General features: G+C 36.8%; 1 protein-coding gene and 1 long non-coding RNA gene across 3 annotated transcripts in view; one reads left to right on the top strand and one right to left on the bottom strand.

Moving 5' to 3' along the window:
• VAV3 (vav guanine nucleotide exchange factor 3) overlaps positions 1-25,232 on the top strand; it is a 433,329-nt gene that overhangs the window by 357,855 nt on the left and 50,242 nt on the right. For both annotated transcript variants that reach the window (XM_027536347.1, XM_027536346.1), the window contains exon 21: positions 19,083-19,148. In XM_027536347.1, the coding sequence (XP_027392148.1) occupies positions 19,083-19,148 (66 nt within the window). The remainder of the gene's footprint in view (positions 1-19,082; positions 19,149-25,232) is intronic.
• Positions 604-12,250, bottom strand: LOC113889541. Its single transcript, XR_003510282.1, has 2 exons — positions 8,976-12,250; positions 604-1,285 (listed from the first exon to the last, which is right to left on the bottom strand). It is a non-coding gene; the product is annotated as an uncharacterized LOC113889541 (long non-coding RNA).

The following is a 25,232-nucleotide window of genomic DNA, read 5'->3' on the forward strand; positions in this document are numbered from 1 at the left end:
TGTTGTTTTTTCCTCTTTTTCTTTCCTTGAAAGTTCTATAAAATTATCTTCAAGTGAAATGAATATAAAGTAGGAAGTTGGTCATTTAGGGTCTGTTCTCTAGTGCAGGTGTAAGGCACAGTTTCTACTGAGTGTAACATATGGAACAATCCTGCTCCTGATTGGGCTGACGATAAACTTGTTGCAGTATGTGATAATAAAGGCTTAATAACTGAGCACATCCTTCAGGCTGAAAGAGATTTTTCATATTGGGACCTTTATTTTCCCAGAAAAGATACAAATTAAAGAGTGAGAAATAGGCAAGTAAAAGTCCTGCCATGCCATCTATGGTATCCATTACAATACAGTGCTTTTTATGTGTTTTCTTCTTAGGATTCTCATTGTCTTAAGCTTTATTCTGTGTCCTATATCATGGGGTTTTATTTGCTTCATTGTCATTTATGAATACCCAAGTGTTCCACAGGGAGAATTTTGTAAGCTAATTGGAACCAAAAGGCAATTATAAGCAGTAGAACTGTAATCAGTGTGCCAAAAATATATATTTTTATCCACAATGAAAGTTAAATAACCTAGAAAATAGTTGTGATACTTCACACTTACAAATCTTGCATCTACATGATCTTTATTCTAAGGAGTGAAAATGTTTTTACACTCATTCTGATTAATTCACAGAAATCTGCATAAAGAAGGTAAGTTTTAACTGTGGTTTTTAAAGGGCCAAACTCATTATCCATTTACAGGATGGCATTTGCAGAATTAAAATTAGACTCTCTTCCAGACTTCTGGTCTGCTACTTCAGTTCTATATGTTAGACCATCCTTTGTTTTAGGAGAGTCCCTTGTAATTTTTAACACCTTTAAGGAAAACACATTTTTTAAAGGCAGTTTAGTTCTGTTTTGGTAGAACAAGCAGGAAACAAAACATTGCTCTATGTAGTTTTTGCTTTTTAAGTTGTTTTAGCTCTTTGCCTCAAAGGAAAGAAGAAAAAGTCAGAAAATAAGTTGAGCTTCGGGAAATTCTCAAGAGAAGGGAAGCATTTCTACTCAGACTGAGACTGGAGGCAAGGAGCCTGGAGTGGGATTGGCTATGGACAACAGGTGTTAAATGCCCCTTACCCCTCTCTGAGCCCTGAAGACAGGGTGGCAGTGACTGCAGCACCTTGACCCTTGTCTTAGTTTACCTGGTCAAGAAATTTTGCTTCCCACATGGCTGCTATATTTAGTGTTCAAACATACAACAGTCCAGGCAATATTTTTTCACAAGTTCATTTTTCTCTTGTTCTAACCTGAAAAAAAAAATGGAGGGTTCAATTGAAGGGATCTTTTTCATAGAAGACATCCTTTCTCAAACCTTCGGTCATATTTTACCTTCTGCCTGAAATTTCCTTTTTACCCCCATTCACTTAGATAATATTTCATTACCATCAGTACTCAATTTGGTGGGTCACCTTCTCTGAACCAAAACGGCTTCTTCTATCTTGTAACTCATCATACTGTATCCTGCTGCTGCTGCTGCTGCTAAGTCGCTTCAGTCGTGTCCTACTCTGTGCGACCCCAGAGACGGCAGCCCACCAGGCTCCCCCGTCCCTGGGATTCTCCAGGCAAGAACACTGGAGCGGGTTGCCATTTCCTTCTCCAATGCATGAAAGTGAAAAGTGAAAGTGAAGTCGCTCAGTCGTGTCCGACTCTTAGCGACCCCATGGACAGCAACGCACCAGGCTCCTCTGTACGTGGGATTTTCCAGGCAAGAGTATTGGAGTGGGGTGCCATTGCCTTCTCCAATACTGTATCCTAGTGGTTTATTTATCCTTCTCCCTGCCCAGATAGATCTCTCCCAGAAAGATAAGAACCATGGTTTTCATATTCTCATCTCTAGTGCCTCAAATGAAAGAGGTCTTCAGTCCATGGGTTTAGAATGAATAACTGTTTAGAGCTCTTATTTCCATAGTGCATACGTTATTAACTTAAATTACACTTTATACTGTTATATGAAAAATATTCATTCATCTTTTCAGATTTAAATTTATCTTTGTTCTCTCAGAATAGTCGTAAAACCATTTAACCTTGTGTCCTAAATTTTTTACTTAAATAATGGGAATGTTAATACTTTAAGTGACTTATAAAGGTATTGCTACTATAAAAATCACAGGGACTTGAAAGAAAATTGAAAAGGAGAAAAAGTATATTTCTGTATAATTGTTAGTGATTCTGAAAGATATGCTTCACTTTTCAGAAATGAAAAAATGCTTATCAGTTTGGTTTTGAAAAAATTTTTTAAATTTCATCTTCCCCATATTTAATATGAAGAGTCCTCCTAATACACACAGGTTCATAGAAGACCACTCTGCTCTCCCAATTTTGACACCCAATTCTTGAAATTCTTTTAATAGATATTAAATGTTTAACTCCATAATTAGACAAAAGCACAAATGATAAATTCTGCAAGAGACAGTTAATATAAACAGGATAAAATGATGAGCTCTTTCTTCACAGCAGGTTTGGACCAGGAAGGCCTTGGATACGTCAAGGAGAGTGGGAAGAAAACAGACTTTGCCTAGGGAATGGTGTGCTTACTTGTGGGAACTGTTGACCTTTTGTTCATTTTTTTTTTTTTTGTAAATTAATTTATTTTAATTGGAGGCTAATTACTTTACAATATTGTAGTGGTTTTTGCCATACATTCACATGAATCAGCCATAGGTCCCCCATGCTGAACCCTCCTCCCACCACACCCCTCCATCCCATCCCTCAGGGTCATTCCAGTGCACCAGCCTATCTATCTCATGCATCGAACCTGGACTGGCAATAGGTTTCACAATACGGTACTACACATTTCAGTGCTATTCTCTCAGAGTATCCCACCCTCGGCTTCTCCCACTGAGTCCAAAAGTCTTTTCTTTACATCTGTGTCTCTTTTGCTGTCTCACGTATAGGTCATCATTACCATCTTTCTAAATTCCATATATATGCATTATTATACTGTATTGGTGTTTTTCTTTCTGACTTACTTTGCTCTGTATAATAGGCTCCAGTCTCAGACACCTCATTAGAACTGATTCAAATGCATTCTTTTTAATGGCTGAGTAATATTCCATTGTGTATATGTACCACAGCTTTCTTATCCATTCATCTGCCGATGGACATCTAGGTTGCTTCCATGTCCTGGCTATTATAAACAGTGCTGTGATGACCACTGGGGTACACATGTCTCTTTCAATTCTGGTTTCCTCTGTGTGTATGCCCAACAGTGGGATTGCTGGGCCATATGCCAGTTCTATTTCCAGTTTTTTAAGGAATCTCCACACTGTTCTCCATAGAGCTTTTGTTCTTAAGCCATCTGTCCTGTAACATAGAACCTGACCCAGACACCCTCTGAGGTCTGAAGAAGGGAGGTAAGGGGAGTGGAGTTAGTGGATCTTTCTTCCCAGCACCTGTGCCTGCAATTTTAGTTGTCAGATCATGTCAAAAGATTATTTTCCTTTGCCCTTAATTAGAAAGAGACTTTCTGATTCCTTCAAGACCACACAAGTATATTAACTATAATAGAATTTTCTAAAACTATGCATTTTTTTCTCCTGATCCAAAATTGAAATGTCAGGCTGGATCATAGTCAGAGGCAAATAGAACACAAAAGAAGTATTTTTTAAGAGATTCAAATCTCCTTTGTTAAGAAAAGTTGAATCCTAATATCAAAAGACTCATTGCTTTGGCATTATGAACCAGAGAGTGAACATCTCTGGGAACTGCTATTCTGAGGTCAGATTCCTTCTCGAGGGCATTTCTTTGTGGAATCTGAAACTTGGTTTAAAGATGGCAGTGATACCTTGTTAGGCAGTACTGGAACAGTTTCAGGGTGCTCTTCAGGTGACCTTGGCTTTGCTTCTCCACTGCCTCTTATCACTTGCTCATCCCTTGTGTAAAACCAGGAGAAACCAAGGCAGAAGTGAAATTATAATGTGAGGATTAGAAGCTGTGTGATGAGTAGAGGCTGATTTGGTAGAAATATGTCCTGTAATTATGGGACCCTTATTTTGACAGGTGTTTACCTCAAAATATTGAGTTAAATCAGGGTCCCTAATTACAGAAAAGTAGAAAAAGGCAGAGTGGGACTGTAATAAAACAAGGGAGGCCTGGGAGAGATGATTATAGGAGATAATAGACATTAGTAAAGGGCTGTAAGAAACATTTTCCCTGGGTGACTGCCAACTGGCTTTGATTGAATAGATCATAAACTGAGTTTGCAGGAATGTTTCCAAGTATACAGACGGTATTGTGGGAACTGCCAAACCTCCTGACAAAGTGGGTGAGGTTCTAATTGTTAACTCTCAAGATGGGCATTTTTGGTTAAGAGTTCTTATTGGTTCTTTTCCCATGGTTTCCAGTATAACCTACATTTGGTACAGGGCACAATATAGGTTATAATGTAACCTGATAAGGACTCTACTGTCTAAGGAGAAGTTCCAATGGTGAAGTATCACTGCTTCTTTTCCATATAGAGAACAACATTATTAAAGAAAAAGTTTGAGGAAATCTGTTTTTTACATTATTTTACCATCATAGAAACTATGCTCTGTCATAATTACTACAAGTTTGTGTCAATAACAGAATACCTTTAGTAGGCCATCAATCTGCAACTGATTTGATACCGTGAGGGGTTTCCATGAAGTATGCATGCCCTTAAGGCTTTGGGCCATTTATCAAATTATAACATATATTGAATTTTAATTATTCATTGTAATCTGAATACAGGAATGTTATTCTTCTCAAGTCAATACTATATACCCTAGAAAGCAGAGGCCTTCAAACTGAGTCAGAATGAAAGTCATTAAGGACCTGAACCATCTGTCCTCCTCTTCTATAAATCAGTTCAGTTCAGTTCAGTCACTCTGTTGTGTCCAACTCCTTGTGACCCCATGGACTGCAGCACGCCAGGCCTTCCTGTCCATTAAATCGGTGATGCCATCCAGACATCTTATCCTGTCTCGTCCCCTTCTCCTTATGCCCTCAATCTTTCCCAGCATCAGGGTCTTTTCAAATGAGTCAGTTCTTCACATCAGGTGGCCAAAGTTTTGGAGTTTCAGCTTCAACATCAGTCCTTCCAACGAATATTCAGGACTGATTTCCTTTAGGATAGACTGGTTGGATCTCCTTGCTGTCCAAGGGACTCTCAGGAGTCTTCTCCAACACCACAGTTCAAAAGCATCAATTATCTGGTGCTCAGCTTTCTTTATAGTCCAAGTCTCACATCCTTACATGACTACTGGAAAAACCATAGTTTTGACTAGACGGACCTTTGTTGGCAAAGTAACATCTCTTCTTTTTAATATGCTGTCTAGGTTGGTCATAGCTTTTCTTCCAAGGAGCAAGCATCTTTTAATTTCATGGCTGCAGTCACCATCTGCAGTGATTTTAGAGCCCCAAAAAATCAAGTCTCTCACTGTTTCCCAATCTATTTGCCATGAAGTGATGGGACCAGATGCCATGATCTTAAGTTTTCTGAATGTTGAGTTTTAAGCCAAGTTTTTCACTCTCCTCTTTCACTTTCATCAAAAGGCTCTTTAGTTCTTCTTTACTTTCTGCCATAAGGGTGGTATCATCTGCATATCTGAGGTTACTGATATTTCTCCTGGCAATCTTGATTCCAGCTTGTGCTTCATCTAGCCCAGCATTTCTCATGATGTACTCTGCATATAAGTTAAATAAGCAGGGTGACTATATACAGCCTTGACGTACTCTTTCCCAATTTGGAACCAGTCTGTTGTTTGTTCCATGTCCAGTTCTAACTGTTGCTTCTTGACCTGCATACATATTTCTCAGGAGGCAGGTCAGGTGGTCCGGTATTCCCACCTCTTGAAGAATTTTCCATGGTTTGTTGTGATCTACACAGTCAAAGACTGTAGCTTTGGCGTAGTCAATAAAGCAGAAGTAGATGTTTTTCTGGAACTCTCTTACTTTTTCCATGATCCAGCGGATGTTGGCAATTTGAGCTCAGGTTCCTCTACCTTTTCTAAATCTAGCTTGAACATCTGGAAGTTCACAGTTCATGTACTGTTGAAGCCTGGCTTGGAGAATTTTGAGCATTACTTTGCTAGCATGTGAGATGAGTGCAATTGTGCAGTAGTTTGAGCATTCTTTGGCATTGCCTTTCTTTGGGACTGGAATGAAAACTGAAAACTTGGTGATTACTTAAAATTAAAATCACAAAAGAAGTATTCTGAGTAATAGGACAATACAGATTATATGCTCATGACAGCATTAGGCATCTTTAAAGAAATACTATTTATCAATGAATAGAATTAATACTTTAATGAAAAGTATATTGGCTTCTTAAATAAGGACAACATTTATAAGTATAAATAAGTACAACCAGATTCAATTACTGACACATAGTATCCCTAATTAAGAATTTGTGGGTCAGATATCTCTTGGTAATAGCAACTGACTGGAAAACTGCAGGGACTTGGTAAAAGTGATCATATAAATAAAAATGTTTGGTAGTAAAAGCGACCTCAGAAATCCGTGGGTCAAAGTCTGTCATTTTATAGGTGAGACTATTGAAGCCAAGAATGATTAAATGACTTACCAAAGATCTGAAAGCCAGGAAGAGAATACTGTGCTTCTGACTTTCTATACATATCAAATTATTACCATACATGTTTTATTTCTTCTATTCCAAAATTCTACAAATTGCTATAGAAATAACCAAATCAAAAGCTGGTTAAGATACAACCTGAATGGGATCCTTGAGACAGTAGTCATATTATTCATTTTTAATCTCCTGGTACCTAGCATAGTATAAATATTAAGAAGCCAATATACTTTTCATTAAAGTACTAACTGTTCACTGTAAAATAGTATTTCTTTAAAGATGCCTAATGCTGTCATGAGCATATAATCTGTATGGTGCTATTACTCAGAATACTTCTTTTGTGATTTTAATTTTAAGTAATCACCAAGGATAGGAAAATATTCATCAGTTATCTGCTGCTGCTAAGTCGCATCAGTCGTGTCCAACTCTGTGCGACCCCATAGACGACAGCCCACCAGGCTCTGCCGTCCCTGGGATTCTCCAGGCAGAAACACCGGAGTGGGTTGCCATTCCTTCTCCAGTGCATGAAAGTGAAAGTGAAGTCGCTCAGTCATGTCCGACTCTTCGCTACCCCATGGACTACAGCCTATTAGGCTCCTCCACCCATGGGATTTTCCAAGCAAGAGTACTGGAGTGGGTTGCCATTGCTTTCTGTGCAGTTATCTGTTAGGATTAGAAAAACAAATTCCTATATTTTGAACCTTGCTAATGCTGATTTATTTGGGAGGCTTATGTGGCCTCTCCCAAATAGGATTTCTTCCAAGATGTGGTAAAATCCTGTTTTTCTTTTCAGATTTTGTATTGAGTAACTACTTGTGATTTTACTGACTTATATGCAGATCAGTTTTTGCTTGCTGATAATTCTTTCATCAGTTATAATATTTTGATTCAGGATTGCACTGTGTAAGCTACCCAGTGAGACTTTGGCAGGGTGGCAGGGTGGGGCGGGGGACTCAAGATACACATAGCTAGAGTGTTCCCTTCCCTGCTGGCAGAATTCAGGAACATCAGAAAATGTTATCTTCTGGATAACAAGAAAAATGCACTGCAGTCTCATGTCTCATTCTTCTGTTATAGTCATCTCACATCTAATAAGTTTAGAAATATAGTTTATGGCTTTTTAGTGAATTTTTTCTTAGCATACATTTCACAAATTTTTTAAGTTTTTGACACTTTTGTCTACCAAAATTTCAGAGAGAAATAAGCAATAAGCATAAACAATAAACATAAGCAATTTTGTGTACATTGGTAAAACCATCAAATATTAAAGAAGCTTTTGTCATATATTTTGATAACTTGATGCAATTATAAACTCTTATAAATTGAGGATAAATTTAATTTCAAAGATCCTAGATCAAGATGCAAGGGGTTTTTTTTAGAGTTATTCAGAATTCTAAGCCTATCACAACCACTTACCTACAGAAGAATTATTCCAGGAATGTGAATTTCATACAGCCTTCTGAAAAACTTCATGTTTACTGTTTATACATTGGACAAAAGTAAAAGACCCTGTTCTGACTGAGAAATTTTAAAAGCACCTGGTTTATGGTTTTGTTGTTCTATGTGTGTGCATGAATATTTTGGAATTCACATCATGATCATTCAGTATAACCATGTGCAATTATGTTTGGCACATTTTCAAGGTGATCACTGGTAGGAAAATATGTAACTTATCTTACTCATCAACTAAGAAGCAATTAACAATGAAAAAAAATGTGTATAATTGCAAGAAAGCATTGAGATTAAGATCTGGATTCTCTGCAATGTCACTGTTTCCTGTTCAGGTAAAACACATGAAAGTGTGTCACTTGTGGCTTGGCTGCTGCTGCTGCTAAGTCGCTTCATCGTGTCCGACTCTGTGCGACCCCATGGATGGCAGCCCACCAGGCTTCCCGTCCCTGGGATTCTCCAGGCAAGAACACTGGAGTGAGGTGTCAATGCCTTCTCCATGTGGCTTAGCAAACTTGCATAAATATAAATAAGGAAGATGGGGTTAAACACAGAACCAGGCATTTCTGTTTTAATGTGAATAGGTCAACTAAACAATGAAAATTTAAAATTAAAAAAACTGAGATAAATCAAAAAGCAATAGTGTAGGGGAAAAAAGAAAGGTGTTTTTTTTTGTTTTGTTTTTTTTTTTAGCACTTACCAAGTGCTTTCACAAACATTAGTTCTTTGAACCTTAGAACACCCTGGTGAGGCCTGTGTGGTAGAGCTTATCATCATCCTTGTTTTACCACTGAGCCTTGCCTGCAGTGGGGCAGATTCATATAGTAGAACTGGGATGAGAATGAGCTCTTCCGATGCCACGTCCCTGCTGTCTGATTCTGTATATCTACCTGATAACACTGGTGTGGAAGCAGCTAGGATCAGAGATTGCTTCTTACCAAAGACCAGCTTCAGACAGGTTCTTTGTTGTGGTCTTCTCTCCTTTTCTGGTCCTTTAGTTCCATCTCAGGTACTCAAAAAAATGAAGGGGAAGGAAAAAAAAAAAAAAAAAAAGCCTGTCAGAATAATTCCCAAAATAGTGCTTGCTAAAAGCTATCCATCCAGTCAATAAACTAATTTATATATTCACCTCTATTCCCATAATTCGTGGGCACCCTGTACGTCTCTCCCCACCCCCACCAGAGTGTGTATTTCTGACAGTGACTGGCCAGGGTGACAGTTGCTCTGGCCCTTATCCATGGGTGATGAATCGCCTAGTAATCTCTACACCACCATCATGCATACGTTGAAAGTGCTTAGGGCATTGTAACTTGGGAGAAATTCCAATCTTTCATAAATAACCATTAATCTATCCCTTTTACGTTCAGCTTTCCAAATCTGTTTCAAATTGTTCAGTGCTATTTCCAGGAGTGCATTAAAGCTCCAATCCAGGTGGTATTAAGGGGATAAATGAGCCACAGGGAAAATACACTCTGTATTTTTCTTAAAGCAATTCTTTCTCCTTTGTACAAAGTTAGGAGCCAAGCAATTTACGATTAAGACTTCTGGAGGATATTCTCTATCATTTTCAGCCATTTTGTCTATGAGTTTAAAAAATGCAATTTTAGCTCTGCCATCCTAGCATACATTAACACTTTTCTCCATAGAAGTAGATTGTAAATATCACTTCTAAGCATTTCTAAGTAGTTTTAATTCATTATGATTCACTGTAGTTTCCTTTTGAAGTAAAATGAAAAAACAGTTATAAGCGAAAGTCAGAAATAAATGTCTGAATATGCATTTATACTTGTGATCAGGCATATCAGAGAGAGTCATCAATTTTAGTTTTGATCCATTTTTATACAGGAAGCAATTTGTTTTTCAGGAAAAGGCATATTTTATGAATCATAATTTAATATTGTTTTGTGTCTGCACCAATTTATTTAATGAAAGTTATAAAGGTGCCTCTTTTCTTACCATATACAGCCCATAGCCTATTTTCTTAGGTACTTTCCAAAGAGAATATTTTCACTAGAATGGCCCAATGTGTACTGTTAGATTTACAAAAGTCCCATCACATAATGCAGAGAATGCCCTGTAAAATGAATGCATATAAAGACAGCACTGTTTGATACATCAGATGACATATAACTGTAAATGTTTTCAAGTTGACCTTGAAGATGTTAAGGAACTCACCACCACAAATACCAGACAGGAGATTAACTAGAAGACGACTCCCTATCTCTGGCATTTGTAATAGGCATAAAAGGAATGACAAGTCAATTATCTGACCCAGAATAAAATGCCCGCATAGGAAAAGAAGGAGGAAATTCAGCTACATGTCTCTTATCAAGGTTAGTAAAAATTTCATAAGTAGATCATCATATGAAGTGCACAAAATCAATGGCTTTGAAAATGGTTGATTTCATAGCTATAATCCTCAGTTCCAGCCATGCATAGGGGATTGGCAGCTGCTCCACCCATTAATATTAATGAATTATCAATGTACAGCCCACGCACAACCACCAGGGAACCAAAAATACCCCACCTACACACTACTTTATTTTTCAATCTTCCAAATGTTTTAGGATGGCTACTCCCTTAATAAGTAGAGAATCGTTAAGTACAGTACATATTATTTCATGTAGCTAAAACTGACATCTCGTAGAAGTTAGTGAGGAAATGTAACTTTATTCATCTGTTAAGGTGTGTTAAATTATCTCACTTCTTTTTGATTGAAGAGGTGCCTGTGACCATTAAGGAAATGTAACCTGTACTGCTAGCATATTTCATTAAGAGAAAAATTCAGAATGACCTTAGTAGTCTGCTTAGTGAAAAATTCCTTCTCCAAGAAGATATCTACTAGTGTTAAATGCACTGTCACAGAACATCATTGTTTTTTCTAAATTCTGAATTCAGTAGAGTAAGCTCTGTTCTTTTTCTGATCTCCTCCCCCCTGATGGTTCCTTCCTACTTTTTAGTTAGACTGATTTCTGTAAGCTCTGATTTCTTCTCTCTACATTTTCTTCCACAACATTCTTGCTTCTATGATTTTAAATTTCCCCTCTGTATGATTGCCATCTAACTCTGTGTTATCCAGATGGATTACATAATCACCTCCTTGACTTTCCCCCGAGTCTTTAACTCCCATTGTCTACTCTTCCCCTATCTAATCCACAGGCAAGTCCTGAACACTGCAGTTAAATGATATCGCTAGCAACTGTTACCCTTCCTGCAGGCCTGTCTCCTTTCTATGACACCATTTTTTTAATGACATTCTCACCTACCAAGCCATGCCCATCTACAAGCCAGCTGCATATTGATGTCATATTAGTTATTCTAAAATATATAATCCCTTTACTGAGACCCTTTGGCCAGTGATAAATTTCAGATATCATAGTCAAGCTGGTTCCTTAGCTTTCTTTCTACTGTGCCCCTTTGTGAGTCTCATGATGCAAGGAGAAGCAGTGCAAAGCTCTCAAGTTAGAGCTTCTGAATTTGAATTCTGGTTCTGTCACTTGCTTCCTTCACCAGGGCTTCCCTGGTGGCTCAGACGGTAAAGCGTCTGCCTGCAATGCAGGAGACCTGGGTTGATCCCTGAGTCGGGAAGATACCCTGGAGAAGGAAATGGCAACCCGCTCCAGTACTCTTGCCTGGAAAATTCCATGGACAGAGGAGCCTTGTAGGCTACAGTCTATGGGGTCGCAAAGAGTTGGACACGACTGAGCCACTTCACTTCACTTCTGTCGCTTGCTAGCTCTGTGATCACGAGTAAATCATTTAACTCCTCTGTGTCTCATTTCTCTCACCTTTAAAATAGGGATAGTAGTTGGACCTACCACAAAGGAGTATTTTAAGGACTAAATGAAACACTCAGATCAGTGTTTAGCATACAGTAGGGGTATAATAAGTGTTACTCATTATTAGACTCCGCTTAAAGGGAATGATTTGCATTTCCTGTGCACATGTTATAATTTCTTAGCCCCAGGCCTTTCTCATGATGTATTTTGTTTTCAGAATATTCTCCTTTTCCATCTCTGTTTGTTTAAACCCTGAATATTTTACATTCCTATGTCCCCTTTTCCATGTAGCTTTCAGGAAAACCCTGAGTACTCAATCTGTCTTTTGAATTTCCATAGCCTTTCCTGTACCTTTTTAACAGTATTTAGCCCTTTTGTTTGTGTGTGCATGTATGTTACTTGCTTAGTCGTGTCTGACTCTTTGGGACCCCATAGATTGCAGCCCACCAGGCCCCTCTGTCCATGAGATTCTCCAGGCAAGAACACTGGAGTGGGTTGTCATTTCCTTCTCCAAAAGGAACCATAGAAAGAAACAAAGTGAAGTTGCTCAGTCGTGTCCAACTCTTTGTGACCCCATGGACTGTAGCCTACCAGGCTCCTCCATCCATGGAATTTTCCAGGCAAGAGTACTAGAGTGGGTTGCCATTTCCTTCTTCAATTTAGCCCTTTCTACTTTGTATTATGTGTATACATAGTTTCTGAAAATACAGGGGAAAACAAAAACTGTCTTATGAATTTTTCTCATGGTCTAACCAAACATTAGATACTGTATTTGTTGACTGAATGAATAAATATTCCACGTGTTCACTTACCTTTTCCCTAATATGCGAGTGCAATTGCAGTTTGAGAACCTTGCCGAAACTAGTATCTTCTCTTTGCTTGGTTATGTAATTCATCTCCCTCTATTTTAATCCAACCCTTTCCTCTTCTCTTTTCTCCCCATACCTCTAATTATTCCCCTTTTCTGCTCCACTTACCCGTTCTCCCTTCCACTCTCCTTCCCTCATCTTCTCTTTTCTCTTCATCTTCCTCCTCCTCATTGTCTTTAACTGTGGGTTCCTACTTTTTAAAATTTTCTCTACAAACTTGTTGCCAAGATCTGTAAGAACAAAGGGATACTACTTCAAGACGGAGATCTTTTTCTGATTGTTTTTTTTTTGTTACTCTTCTTTGTCAAAAATAATAGAGCATGTAGCATCCAATTATAATGCAGCTTACTCATATGAGGTACTGAGAAGCAAGCAATTGTTAAATAGCAAATAAAAAGAAGCCCAATATCTGGACAAGGAGAAATAATCTCACAAGAACATTTTAATTACATGTTATGATTACTGCAGTATGTTTTGCGTATGGTTTGTTTTTCTAGAAAGGGGAAATAATTGTGTCATGAGATTATTTTAAAGAGGAATTTGACTAGTGGCCTCCAAGAATAAATTCTTTTCTTATTGTTAATTTCTCTTTCTTATTTACAATGCTATTTTGAATTACAATCCATTCCTCAAAATCTTAACTGTCCTCTTGCCTTAATCAGTATCCTGTTTCTTCTAAATTTGAAAATCATCTAAAACATCATATCTGTTTCCATTTCCATGTGTCTTGCAATGTCTCATCCTATTTGAGGAACATTGCCATGAGTTCTGTTAGGGATACAAATACCAGTGAAATCTAATTCCTAATTAATTATGAATAATTATTGAACAAAACCAATGTGATCTGCTTGTATTTACAAATGTAAATCTGAAAGATACAGTATGCATGTATTATCTCTACTGTAGGATTGAGGGGTGTGAAGCTAACAAAATTGAATAGTAGATTGGAAAGTCAAACCTGAATTCCTATTTTATAATCATAATCTGAAGCCACATATACGGTTTAACAATTTTATTTTATTATTTTTTAATGGTACTATATTTCTTTATTTTAATTGGAGGCTAATTACTTTACAATATTGTAGTGTTTTTTGCCATACATTCACATGAATCAGCCATGAGTGTACATGTGTTCCCCATCCTGACCCTCTGTCCCACCTCCTTCCCCATCCCATCCCTCAGGGTCATCCCAGTTCACCAGCCCTGAACACTCTGTCTCATGCATTGAACCTGGACTGACGATCTGTTTTACATATGATAATATGCATATTTCAATGCTATTCTCTCAAATCATCCCACCCTCGCCTTTTCCCAGAGTCCAAAAGTCTTTTCTTTACATCTCTGTCTCTTTTGCTGTCTCACGTATAGGGTCATCATTACTATCTTTCTAAATTCCATATATATGCATTCATATACTGTACTGGTATTTTTCTTTCTGACTTCACTCTGTATAATAGGCTTCAGTCTCATCCACCTCATTAGAACTGATTCAATGCATTCTTTTTAATAGCTGAGTAATATCCCATGGAAAAGAAATGCAAAAAAGCAAAATGGCTGTCTGGGGAGGCCTTACAAATAGCTGTGAAAAGAAGAGAAGGGAAAAGCAAAGTAGAAAAGGAAAGATATAAGCATCTGAATGCAGAGTTCCAAAGAATAGCAAGGAGAGATAAGAAAGCCTTTCTCAGTGATCAGTGCAAAGAAATAGAAGAAAATAATAGAATGGGAAAGACTAGAGATCTCTTCAAGAAAATTAGAGATACCAAGGGAACATTTCATGCAAAGATGGGCTCAATAAAGGACAGAAATGGTATGGACCTAACAGAAGCAGAAGATATTAAGAAGAGGTGGCAAGAATACACAGAAGAACTGTACAAAAAAGATCTTCACAACCAAGATAATCACGATGGTATGATCACTCATCTAGAGCCAGACATCCTGGAATGGGAAGTCAAGTGGGCCTTAGAAAGCATCACTGCGAACAAATCTAGTGGAGGTGATGGAATTCCAGTGGAGCTATTTCAAATCCTGAAAGATGCTGCTGTGAAAGTGCTGCACTCAATATGCCAGCAAGTTTGGAAAACTCAGCAGTGGCCACAGGACTGGAAAAGGTCAGTATTCATCCCAATCCCAAAGAAAGGCAATGCCAAAGAATGCTCAAACTACCACACAACTGTACTCATCTCACTAGTAAAGTAATGCTCAAAATTCTCCGAGCCAGGCTTCAGCAATATGTGAACCGTGAACATCCAGATGTTCAAGCTGGTTTTAGAAAAGGCAGAGGAACCAGAGATCAAATTGCCAACATGCGCTGGATCATGGAAAAAGGAAGAGAGTTCCAGAAAAACATCTATTTCTGCTTTATTGACTATGCCAAAGCCTTTGACTGTGTGGATCACAATAAACTGTGGAAAATTCTGAAAGAGATGGGAATACCAGACCATCTGACCTGCCTCTTGAGAAACCTGTATGCAGTTCAGGAAGCAACGGTTAGAACTGGGCATGGCACAACAAACTGGTTCCAAATAGGAAAAGGAGTACGTCAAGGCTGTATATTGTCACCCTGCTTATTTAACTTATATACAGAGTACATCATGAGAAATGCTGGGCTGGAAGAAGCACAAGCTGGAATCAAGATTCCCAGGAGAAATATCAATAATTTCATATATGCAGATGACACCAACCTTATGGTAGAAAGTAAAGAGGAACTAAAAAGCCTCTTGATGAAAGTGAAAGAGAGTGAAAAAGTTGGCTTAAAGCTCAACATTAAGAAAACTAAGATCATGGCATCTGGTCCCATCACTTCATGGGAAATAGATGGGTCAACAGTGGAAACAGTGTCATACTTTATGTTTTTGGGCTCCAAAATCACTGCAAATGGTGACTGCAGCCATGAAATGAAAAGACACTTACTCCTTGGAAGGAAAGTTATGACCAACCTAGGTAGCATATTCAAAACCAGAGACATTACTTTGCCATCAAAGGTCCATCTAGTCAAGGCTATGGTTTTTCCAGTGGTCATGTATGGATGTGAGAGTTGGACTGTGAAGAAAGCTGAGCACCAATGAATTGATGCTTTTGAACTGTGGTGTTGGATAAGACTCTTGAGGGTCCCTTGGACTATAAGGAGGTCCAACCAGTCCATTTTAAAGGAGATCAGTCCTGGGTGTTCTTTGGAGGGACTGATGCTGAAACTCCAATACTTTGGCCACCTCATGCGAAGAGTTGACTCATTGGAAAAGATTTCTGATGCTGGGAGGGATTGGGGGCAGGAGGAGAAGGGGACTACAGAGGATGAGATGGCTGGATGGCATCACCGACTCGATGGACATGAGTTTGAGTGAACTCTGGGAGTTGGTGATGGACAGGGAGGCCTGGCATGCTGCAATTCATGGTGTCGCAAAGAGTTGGACACGACTGAGTGACTGAACTGAACTGAATATTCCACTGTGTATACGTACCACAGTTTTCTTATCCATTCATCTGCTGAAGGACATCTAGGTTGCTTCCATGTCCTGGCTATTGTAAACAGTGCTGCAATGAACACTGGGGTACATGTGTCTCTTTCAGTTCTGGTTTCCTTGGTGTGTATGTCCAGCAGTGGGATTGCTGGGTCGTATGCCAGTTCTATTTCCAGTTTTTTAAGGAATCTCCACACTGTTCTCCATAGTGACTGTACTAGTTTGCATTCCCACCAACAGTATAAGAGGGTTCCTTTTTCTCTGCACACTCTCCAGCATTTATTGTTTGTAGACTTTTTGATAGCAGCCATTCTGACTGTCATGAGATGGTACCTCATTGTGGTTTTGATTTGCATTTCTCTGATAATGAGTGATGCTGAGCATCTTTTCATGTGTTTGTTAGCCATATGTATGTCTTCTTTGGACAACTGTCTGTTTAGTTCTTTGGCCCATTTTTTTGATTGGGTCGCTTATTTTTCTGGAATTGAGCTGCATCACTTCTCAGCCTTTTGGCTAAGATCAAGTGGAATTGAGCTGCATGAGCTGCTTTTCTATTTTTGAGATTAATTCTTTGTCAGTTGCTTCATTTGCTTATTTTCTCCCATTGTGAAGGCTGTCTTTTCACCATGCTTATAGTTTCCTTCGTTGTGCAAAAGTTTTTAAGTTTAATTAGGTCCCATTTGTTTATTTTTGCTTTTATTTCCATTACTCTGGGAGGTGGGTCATAGAGGATTGTGCTATGATTTATGTCAGAGAGTGTTTTGCCTATGTTTTCCTCTAGGAGTTTTATAGTTTCTGGTCTTATATTTAGATGTTTAATACATTTTGAGTTTATTTTTGTGTATGGTGTTAGGAAGTGTTCTAGTTTCATTCTTTTACAAGTGGTTGATCAGTTTTCCCAGCACCATGTGTGCAAGAGATCGTCTTTTCTCCATTGCATATTCTTGCCTCCTTTGTCAAAGATAAGGTGTCCATAGGTGTGTGGATTTATCTCTGGGCTTTCTATTTTGTTCCATTGATCTATGTTTCTTTGTTTGTGCCAGTACCATACTGTCTTAATGACTGTTGCTTTGTAGTATAGCCTGAAGTCAGGTAGGTTGATTCCTCCAGTTCCATTATTCTTTCTCAAGATTGCATTGGCTATTCAAGTTTTTTTTTTTTTTTGTATTTCCATACAAATTGTGAAATTATTTGTTCTAGTTCTCTGAAAAACACCGTTGGTAGGGATTGCATTGAATCTATAGATTGCTTTGGGAAGTATACTCATTTTCACTATATTGATTCTTCTGATCTATGAACATGGTATATTTCTCCATCTATTTTTGTCATCTTTGATTTCTTTCATCAGTGTTTTGTAGTTTTATATATATAGGTCTTTTGTTTCTTTAGGTAGATTTATTCCTAAGTATTTTATTTTTTTCGTTGCAATCGTGAATGGAATTGTTTCCTTAATTTTTCTCTCTGTTTTCTCATTGTTAGTGTATAGGAATGCATGGAATTTCTGTCTGTTAATTGTATGTCCTGCAACTTTACTATATTCATTGATTGGCTCTAGTAATTTTCTGGTGGAGTCTTTATGGTTTTCTACATAGAAGATCATGTCATCTGCAAACAGAGTTTTACTTCTTCTTTTCCAATCTGGTTCCTTTTATTCTTTTTCTTTTCTGATTGCTGTGGCAAAACTTCCAAAGCTACGTTAAATAGTAGTGGTGAGAGTGGGCACCCTTCTCTTGTTCCTGACTTTAGGGGAAATGCTTTCAGTTTTTCACCATTGAGGATAATGTTTGCTGTGGGTTTATCATGTATGGCTTTTATTATGTTGAGGTATGTTCCTTCTGTGCCTGCTTTCTGGAGGGTTTTATCATAAATGGATGTTGAATTTTGTCAAAGGCTTTCTCTGCATCTTTTGAGATAATCATATGGTTTTTATCTTTCACATTGTTAATGTGGTGTATCATATTGATTGATTTGCAAATATTGAAGAGTCCTTGCATTCCTGGGATAAAACCCACTTGGTCATGATGTATGATCTTTTTAATATGTTGTTGTTTTGATGTTCTGTTTGCTAGAATTTTGTTAAGGATTTTTCCATCTATGTTCATCAGTGATATTGGCCTGTAGTTTGTGTGTGTGTGTGTGTGTGGCATCTTTGGTTTTGGTATTAGGGTGATTGTGGCCTCATAGAATGAGTTTGGAACTTTGCCTTCCTCTGCAATTTTCTGGAAGTGTTTGTGTAGGATAGGTGTTAGCTCTTCTTTAAATTTTTGGTAGAATTCAGCTTTGAAGCCGTCTGGTCCTGGGCTTTTGTTTGCTGGAAGATTTCTGATTACAGTTTTGATTTCCGTGCTTGTGATGGTTCTGTTAATATTTTCTATTTCTCCCTGGTTCAGTTTTGGAAAGTTATACTTTTCTAAGAATTTGTCCATTTCTTCCAAGTTTTCCACTTTATTGGCATATAGTTGCTGATAGTAGTGTTTTATGATCTTTTGTATTTCTGTGTTGTCTGTTGTGATTTCTCCTTCTTCATTTCGAATTTTGTTGATTTGATTCTTCTCGCTTTGTTTCTTGATGAGTCTGGCTAATGGTTCGTCTATTTTATTTATCTTCTCAAAGAACCAGCTTTTAGCTTTGTTGATTTTGGCTATGGTCTCCTTTGTTTCTTTTGCATTTATTTCTGCCCTAATTTTTGTGATTTCTTTCCTTCTACTAACCCTGGGGTGCTTCATTTCTTCTTTTTCTAGTTGCTTTAGGTGTATAGTTACATTATTAGTTTTAACAATTTTACAACCTTTCTGCTTATGTTTCCCTTCCTGAGCTATCGTAAGTTAATGCTAGGATTCGGTACAATGTGGAAGTAATTCTGAAGATTTATCTACCATTACAGGATTATCGTTATGGTAAATTTGTTCTCAACATTGGCATTTTTTTTTCTAATTTAGGGTAGAAATCTAACATCTGGAGAGGTTGGATTTTTTCCGAGTGATGCTGTCAAGCCTTGCCCATGTGTAAGTATGAGTATTTTATTTCTTTCTACTTTATTTTTTGATGCTGCAGTTAATTATACAAGAATGTACAAAGGATATTGGTCTGGTCCCTCATTAACTTATATTTTCTTATTAATATTACATACCAAAATCATAACTCCATTATCAGAAAACATTTTTAAATGTTAACAGAATATATGAAAGAGGAACTTTTTAGTATTTTTTGTTTGTTGGAACAAAACTAAAAATTTTACCAGGTTTTAGAAGGAATAAACTAAAGCTACCTATCACATATATTGTACTAATTTCCCTTTTCCGTCTGAGGTAAGAATTAAAAGCGAAGGTCACTCAGTCATGTCCAAGTCTTTGTGACCCCCATAGATTACACAGTCCATGTAATTCTCCAGGCCAGAATACTGGAGTGGGTAGCCTATCCCTTCTCCAGGGGATCTTCCCAACCCAGGAATTGAACCAGTGTCTCCTGCATTGCAGGTGGACTCTTTACCAACTGAGTTATCAGGGAAGCCAAGGTGAGGATCTAATCTATTTCCAGTCACTTTGAGTTACAGAGATATTGCACTTCAACTAGTGTGTTTGAAAGCATGCTAGAAAGCATGAAAGTCCACAGATTCTCCAGTCAAATATCTTACTATTATACATTTTTCTGTGCTCTAGTTTGTCATAACTGTTTATTTAGTGTCATAATGATATTGTCTGAAAACATCAAACACATTAGGCAAATACAAGAAGAGTGAATATTTACTCAAATATTATGGATGAATGTCACATAAAATGTACTCCCTAATGCTTCATGAAATTTATAAATTTCTATTTAGCATAATATTTAATCATCAGAATTTGATGTTTAGAGTAGATTTTTATATGAACCTTTAAGTTTTTAACTCTAAGTAAATGAAATTTTTTTCCTGATACTAATATAATGCAATTAATGGTTTGGAGGGAATAAAAACCTTGAACTATCTTGCTTGCCAAATTTTGGTCCTTCTGAGATTTCTAAACTGAACATTCTTTTTAATATTAATTAATAATGGGAATGTCTGCCATCCTTGACCTCAGATGTAATCTGAAGAATAATTTACTCAACTCATTCAAGATTAATTAAATTTCAAAAGCAAAATGAATATAAAAAAAGGTCTTGCTATTTCTGTTGGCTCTATGATCCAATTTCATATATTATTTAGCCTGTTATATCTTGAAAAAAATCACTGAAGCTTGATACCATTCATTTTATTAGATAAGCAAAAATGATTGTTTAGCCAGTTTTCTGTCATTTATATGAACATCATTAAGTCTTCCTATGCTTAAAGAAATGATATTTATATGTAGGCATGTAGCCGAAAATTAAGATTTGGAAACCTAAAGACATCAACTGGGTTTCCCTGGTGGCTCAGATGGTAAAGAATATGCCTGCAATGTGGGATACCTGGGTTTGATCCCTGGGTTGGGAAGATCCCCTGGAAGAGGGCAAGGCAACCCACTCCATTATTCTTGCCAGGAGAATCCCCATGGACTAGAGCCCTGATGGGCCACAGTCCGTGGGGTTGCAAAGAGTCAGACACAACTGAGCAACTAAGCACAGCAAAGACATCAAATCAAAACTACTAAGCATTTCATGTCCCACATACTGTTTACCTTCCACAGCTCCTTGAATATAGCATAAAATGAGCATTTGAAGTTTTATTTTAGGAATAGTCTATCACAGAGTAGGTATTTAACATATTTTTGTTGTATGAATGAGCAAAGGAGTGAAAAAACAAACAAAGTCCCTAACTCAATGTAGGCAGTTATCAGTGGCAGATACTAATTGAATCAGCTTGTAGGATCATAGTGAATGGTATTTGGTGAACTGGTTACTGGAAAAAGAAATATGCTTAGGATTTTAAGCTGATAAAGAGTTGTAGGAACACATAATTATGAGTTGGATTACCAACTAAATATAATTATTTTTATAGCTTAAAATTAATAAATAGCTATTAAAATTTTACTGTTTTACTTAGTGATATTATAGATTCATTTGTTGGTTGTAGGTCAAATTAAGGTAAATATTTAGAAGGAGGGAAAACACAGGAAGAACATAAAAGAGACAGTTTTATTACTTCTGCCAATATGAAACTTGGAGACAAAGCCTGGAGCTACAGCACAAGGTAGACTTGGGTATCTCTGAATTCCAGAGCCTTCAGTAGGTGAATGAGAAGAAAACGATCTTACAGAAGATGATATGCTTATCTTTGCTTGGGCCTTGATTAGAAAGAAAAAGAAAGCATTTGGTTGGAAAGGAAAAAAAAATTTTTTTTCTCTCCCCTAAGAATTTTTATATTTAGGTCTTTAATCCATTTTGAGTTTATCTTTGTGTGTCATGTTAGAAAGTATTCTAATTTCATTCTTTTACATGTAGCTGTGCAGCTTTCCCATCACCACTTATTGAAGAGACTATCTTTTCTCCATTGTGTATTCTTGTCTCCTTTGTCAAAGACAAGGTGCCCATAGGTGCATGGATTTATCTCTGGGCTTTCTGTCTTGTTTTATTGGTCTATATTTCTGCTTTTGTGCCAGTACCATACTGTCCTCTAAAGAATTCTTAACTTTAAATCCAAAGACCACACATGTGAGGGGTTGGAAGTCATAGTACCTTTGTGACCTAAATAATTCTAAGCTAGAAACAGTAGAGCATACATATTTATTGATAATTACTTTAAACATAAACAGATTAAATATTCCAACCAAAAGATGTAGACTGGCTGAATGGATACAAAAACAAAACCCATATACATGTTGCTTTTAAAAGACTCACTTCAGATCTAGGGACACATACAGACTGAAATTAAGGGGATGGACATATTTTCCATACAAAGGGAATCAGAAGAAAACTGGAGTAGCTATACTCGTATCAAACAAAATAAGGCTTTAAAACAAAGACTATTATAAGAGCAAAGAAGGACACAATGATCAAGGATCAATCCAAGAAGATAAAACAATTGTAAATATACATGCACCCAGGATAGGAGGATGTCAATATATGAGGCAAATACTAACAGCCATAAAAGGAGAAACCAACAGTAACACATTAATAGTTGGGGGACTTAACACCCCACTTTCATCAATGGAAAGATCATCTAGACAGAAAATCAATAAGGAAGCACAAGCCTTAAATGACAGAGTCAACCAAGGGACTTAATTGATATTTATAGAGCATTCCATCTAAAATCATCAGGATATACATTCTTCTTAAGTGCACATGAAACATTCTCCATATTTATAACATGCTGGGCCACAAGGAGAGCCTAGGTAAGTTTAAGAAAACTGAAATCATATCAAGCATTTTTTCTGATCACAGCACTATGAGATAAGAAATAAATTACCAGGCGAAAACAACTGTAAAAAACACAACACTTGGAAGCTAAACAATATGCTAGTAAACAACCATTGGATTTCTGAAGAAATTAAAGAGGAAATAAAAATATACAGTGACAAACAAAAATGAAAGCATGATGTTCAAACTATGAGATGAAGCAAAAGTAGTCCTAAGACAAAAGTTCATAGCAATACAATCTTACTTCAGGAAACAAGAAAAATCTCAAACAACCTAATCTTACGCCTAGAGCATCTAGGAAAAGAGGAAAAAACAAAACTCAAAGTTTCCTTTTAGAAGGAAAAAATCATAAATATCAGAGATGAAGAAATAGAAGAAATAGAGATGAAGAAACAATATAAAAGATCAGTGAAACTAAAACCTTGCTCTTTAGAAAGATAAACAAAATTAATAAACCTCTAGCCAGACTCAGCAACAAAAATGGGGAAGGGTTCAAATCAATAAAATTAAAAATGTAAAAGGAGAAGTTACAACAGACAGCACAGAAATACAAAGGATAATGAAATGCCAACAAAATGGACAACCAAGAAGAAATGGACAAATCCTTAGGAAGGTACAATATCCTTAGACTGAACCAGGAAGAAAGAGAAAATATGAACAGACAAATCACAAGTACTGAAATTGAAACTGTGATTTAAAAAACAAAAACAAAAACTCCCAGTAAACAAAAGGCCAGGAACAGATGGCTTCACAGGCAAATCTTACCAAACATTTAGAGAAGAGTTAATACCTATCCTTCTGAAACCCTTCCAAAAATTGCAGAGGGAGGAATACTCCCAAGTTCATTCTATGAAGCCACCATTACCCTGATAAAGTTAGACAAAAATGCTGCAAAAAGAGGCAATGTCACTGATGAACACAGACATAAAATCCCTCAACAAAATACTAGCAAACTGACTCCAATAATATATTAGAAGTATCATATAGCATGATCAAGTGGGATTAATCCCAGGAATGCAAGAGTTTTTAAATATGCACAAATCAGTGTGATACACTACATAAACAAATTGAATAAAAACCATATGATCATCTCAACAGATGCAGAAAAAGCCTTTGAAAAAGTCAACACCCATTTATGATAAAAACTTTCCAGAAAGTGGTCACTGATAGAACATATTTCAACATAATAAAGGCCATATATGATAAACCTGCAGCTAGCATCATACTCAGTGGGGAAAAACTGAAAGCATTTCCTCTAAGATCAGGAATACGGCAAGGATATCATTTTTGACACTTGTATTCTACACAGTTTTGGAAGTCCTAACCACAGCAGTCAGAAAAGAAAAAGAACCAATACAATATTGTAAAGTTAAAAAATAAAATTAAATTAAATTTAAAAAAAAAAGAAAAGAAAAGAAAAAGAAATAAAAGGAATCCAAAGTGGGAAAGAAGAAGTAAAATTGTCACTATTTGCAGATGACATGATATTGTATGTAGAAAATGCTAATGATGCTACCAGAAGACTGCTAGAGCTCATCAGTGAATTTGGTAAAGTTGCAGGATACAAAATTAATACACAGAAATCTACTGCATTTCCATACACTAATAACAAAAGAATAGGAAGAGAAATTTAAAAAACAGTTCCATTTACCATTGCATCAAAAAGAATAAAATGCTTTGGAAGAAACATATCTAAGGAGGCAAAAGCCTATACTCCAAAAATTATAAGACCTGATGAAAGAAATCAAAGATGACAAACAGATGGAAAGATATACCATGTTCTTAGACTGAAATAATCAATATTGTTAAAATGACTATACTACTCAAGGCAAACTACAGATTCAGTGCAATCCCTATCAAATTACCAATGGCATTTTTCATATAATTAGGACAAAAAAAATTTAATTTGTATGAAAACACAAAAGACCCTGAATAGCTAAAGCAATCTTGATAAAGAAAAAGAGTCAGAGGAATCAGGCTCCCTGACTCCAGACTATTTACTATAAAGCTACAGAAATCAGAACAGCTTGGTACTAGCACAAAAACAAAATTATAGATTACTGTAAAAGGACATAAAGTCTAGAGATAACCCCGCTCAGCTATGGTCACCTATTCTATGACAAAGGAGACCAGAATATTCAGTGGTGAGGAGAAAGTCTCTTCAATAAGTGGTACTGGGAAAACTGGAAAGCTACATGTAAAAGAATGAAATTAGAATATTCTCTAAATTATACATAAAAATAACCCATTTAAAATGGGTTAAAACTCAAATGTAAGACTGAATACTATAAAACTCTTAGTGGAAAACATAGGCAAAATACTCCTTAGCACAAATCACAGCAACAACTTTTTTGATCCTCTTAGAGTAATGGAAATAGAAACAAAAATAAGCAAATAGAACCTAATTAAATTCAAAAGCATCTGCACAGCAAAGGAAATCTTAAAAAAATGAGAAGGTAACCCATAGAATGGGAGAAAATATTTGCAAATGATTTGACTGACAAAAGATTAATCTCCAAAATTTACAAATAGTTCATGCAGCTCAATATCAAACAACAACCTAATCTATCAATAAGCAGAAGATCTAGTACTCATTTCTGCAAAGAAGACATATAGATGGCCCAAAGACACAGCATCACTATTAGAGAAATGCAAATCAAAGATGCTCAACATCAGTAATTATTAAGAGGAATGCAAATCAAAACTATCATACAATGAGATATCACCTCACACCAGTAAGAATGGCCATCATCAAAGTCTACAAATAATAAATG

This window comes from Bos indicus x Bos taurus, chromosome 3 (genome assembly GCF_003369695.1).
Source record: "Bos indicus x Bos taurus breed Angus x Brahman F1 hybrid chromosome 3, Bos_hybrid_MaternalHap_v2.0, whole genome shotgun sequence".
NCBI lineage: Eukaryota > Metazoa > Chordata > Mammalia > Artiodactyla > Bovidae > Bos > Bos indicus x Bos taurus.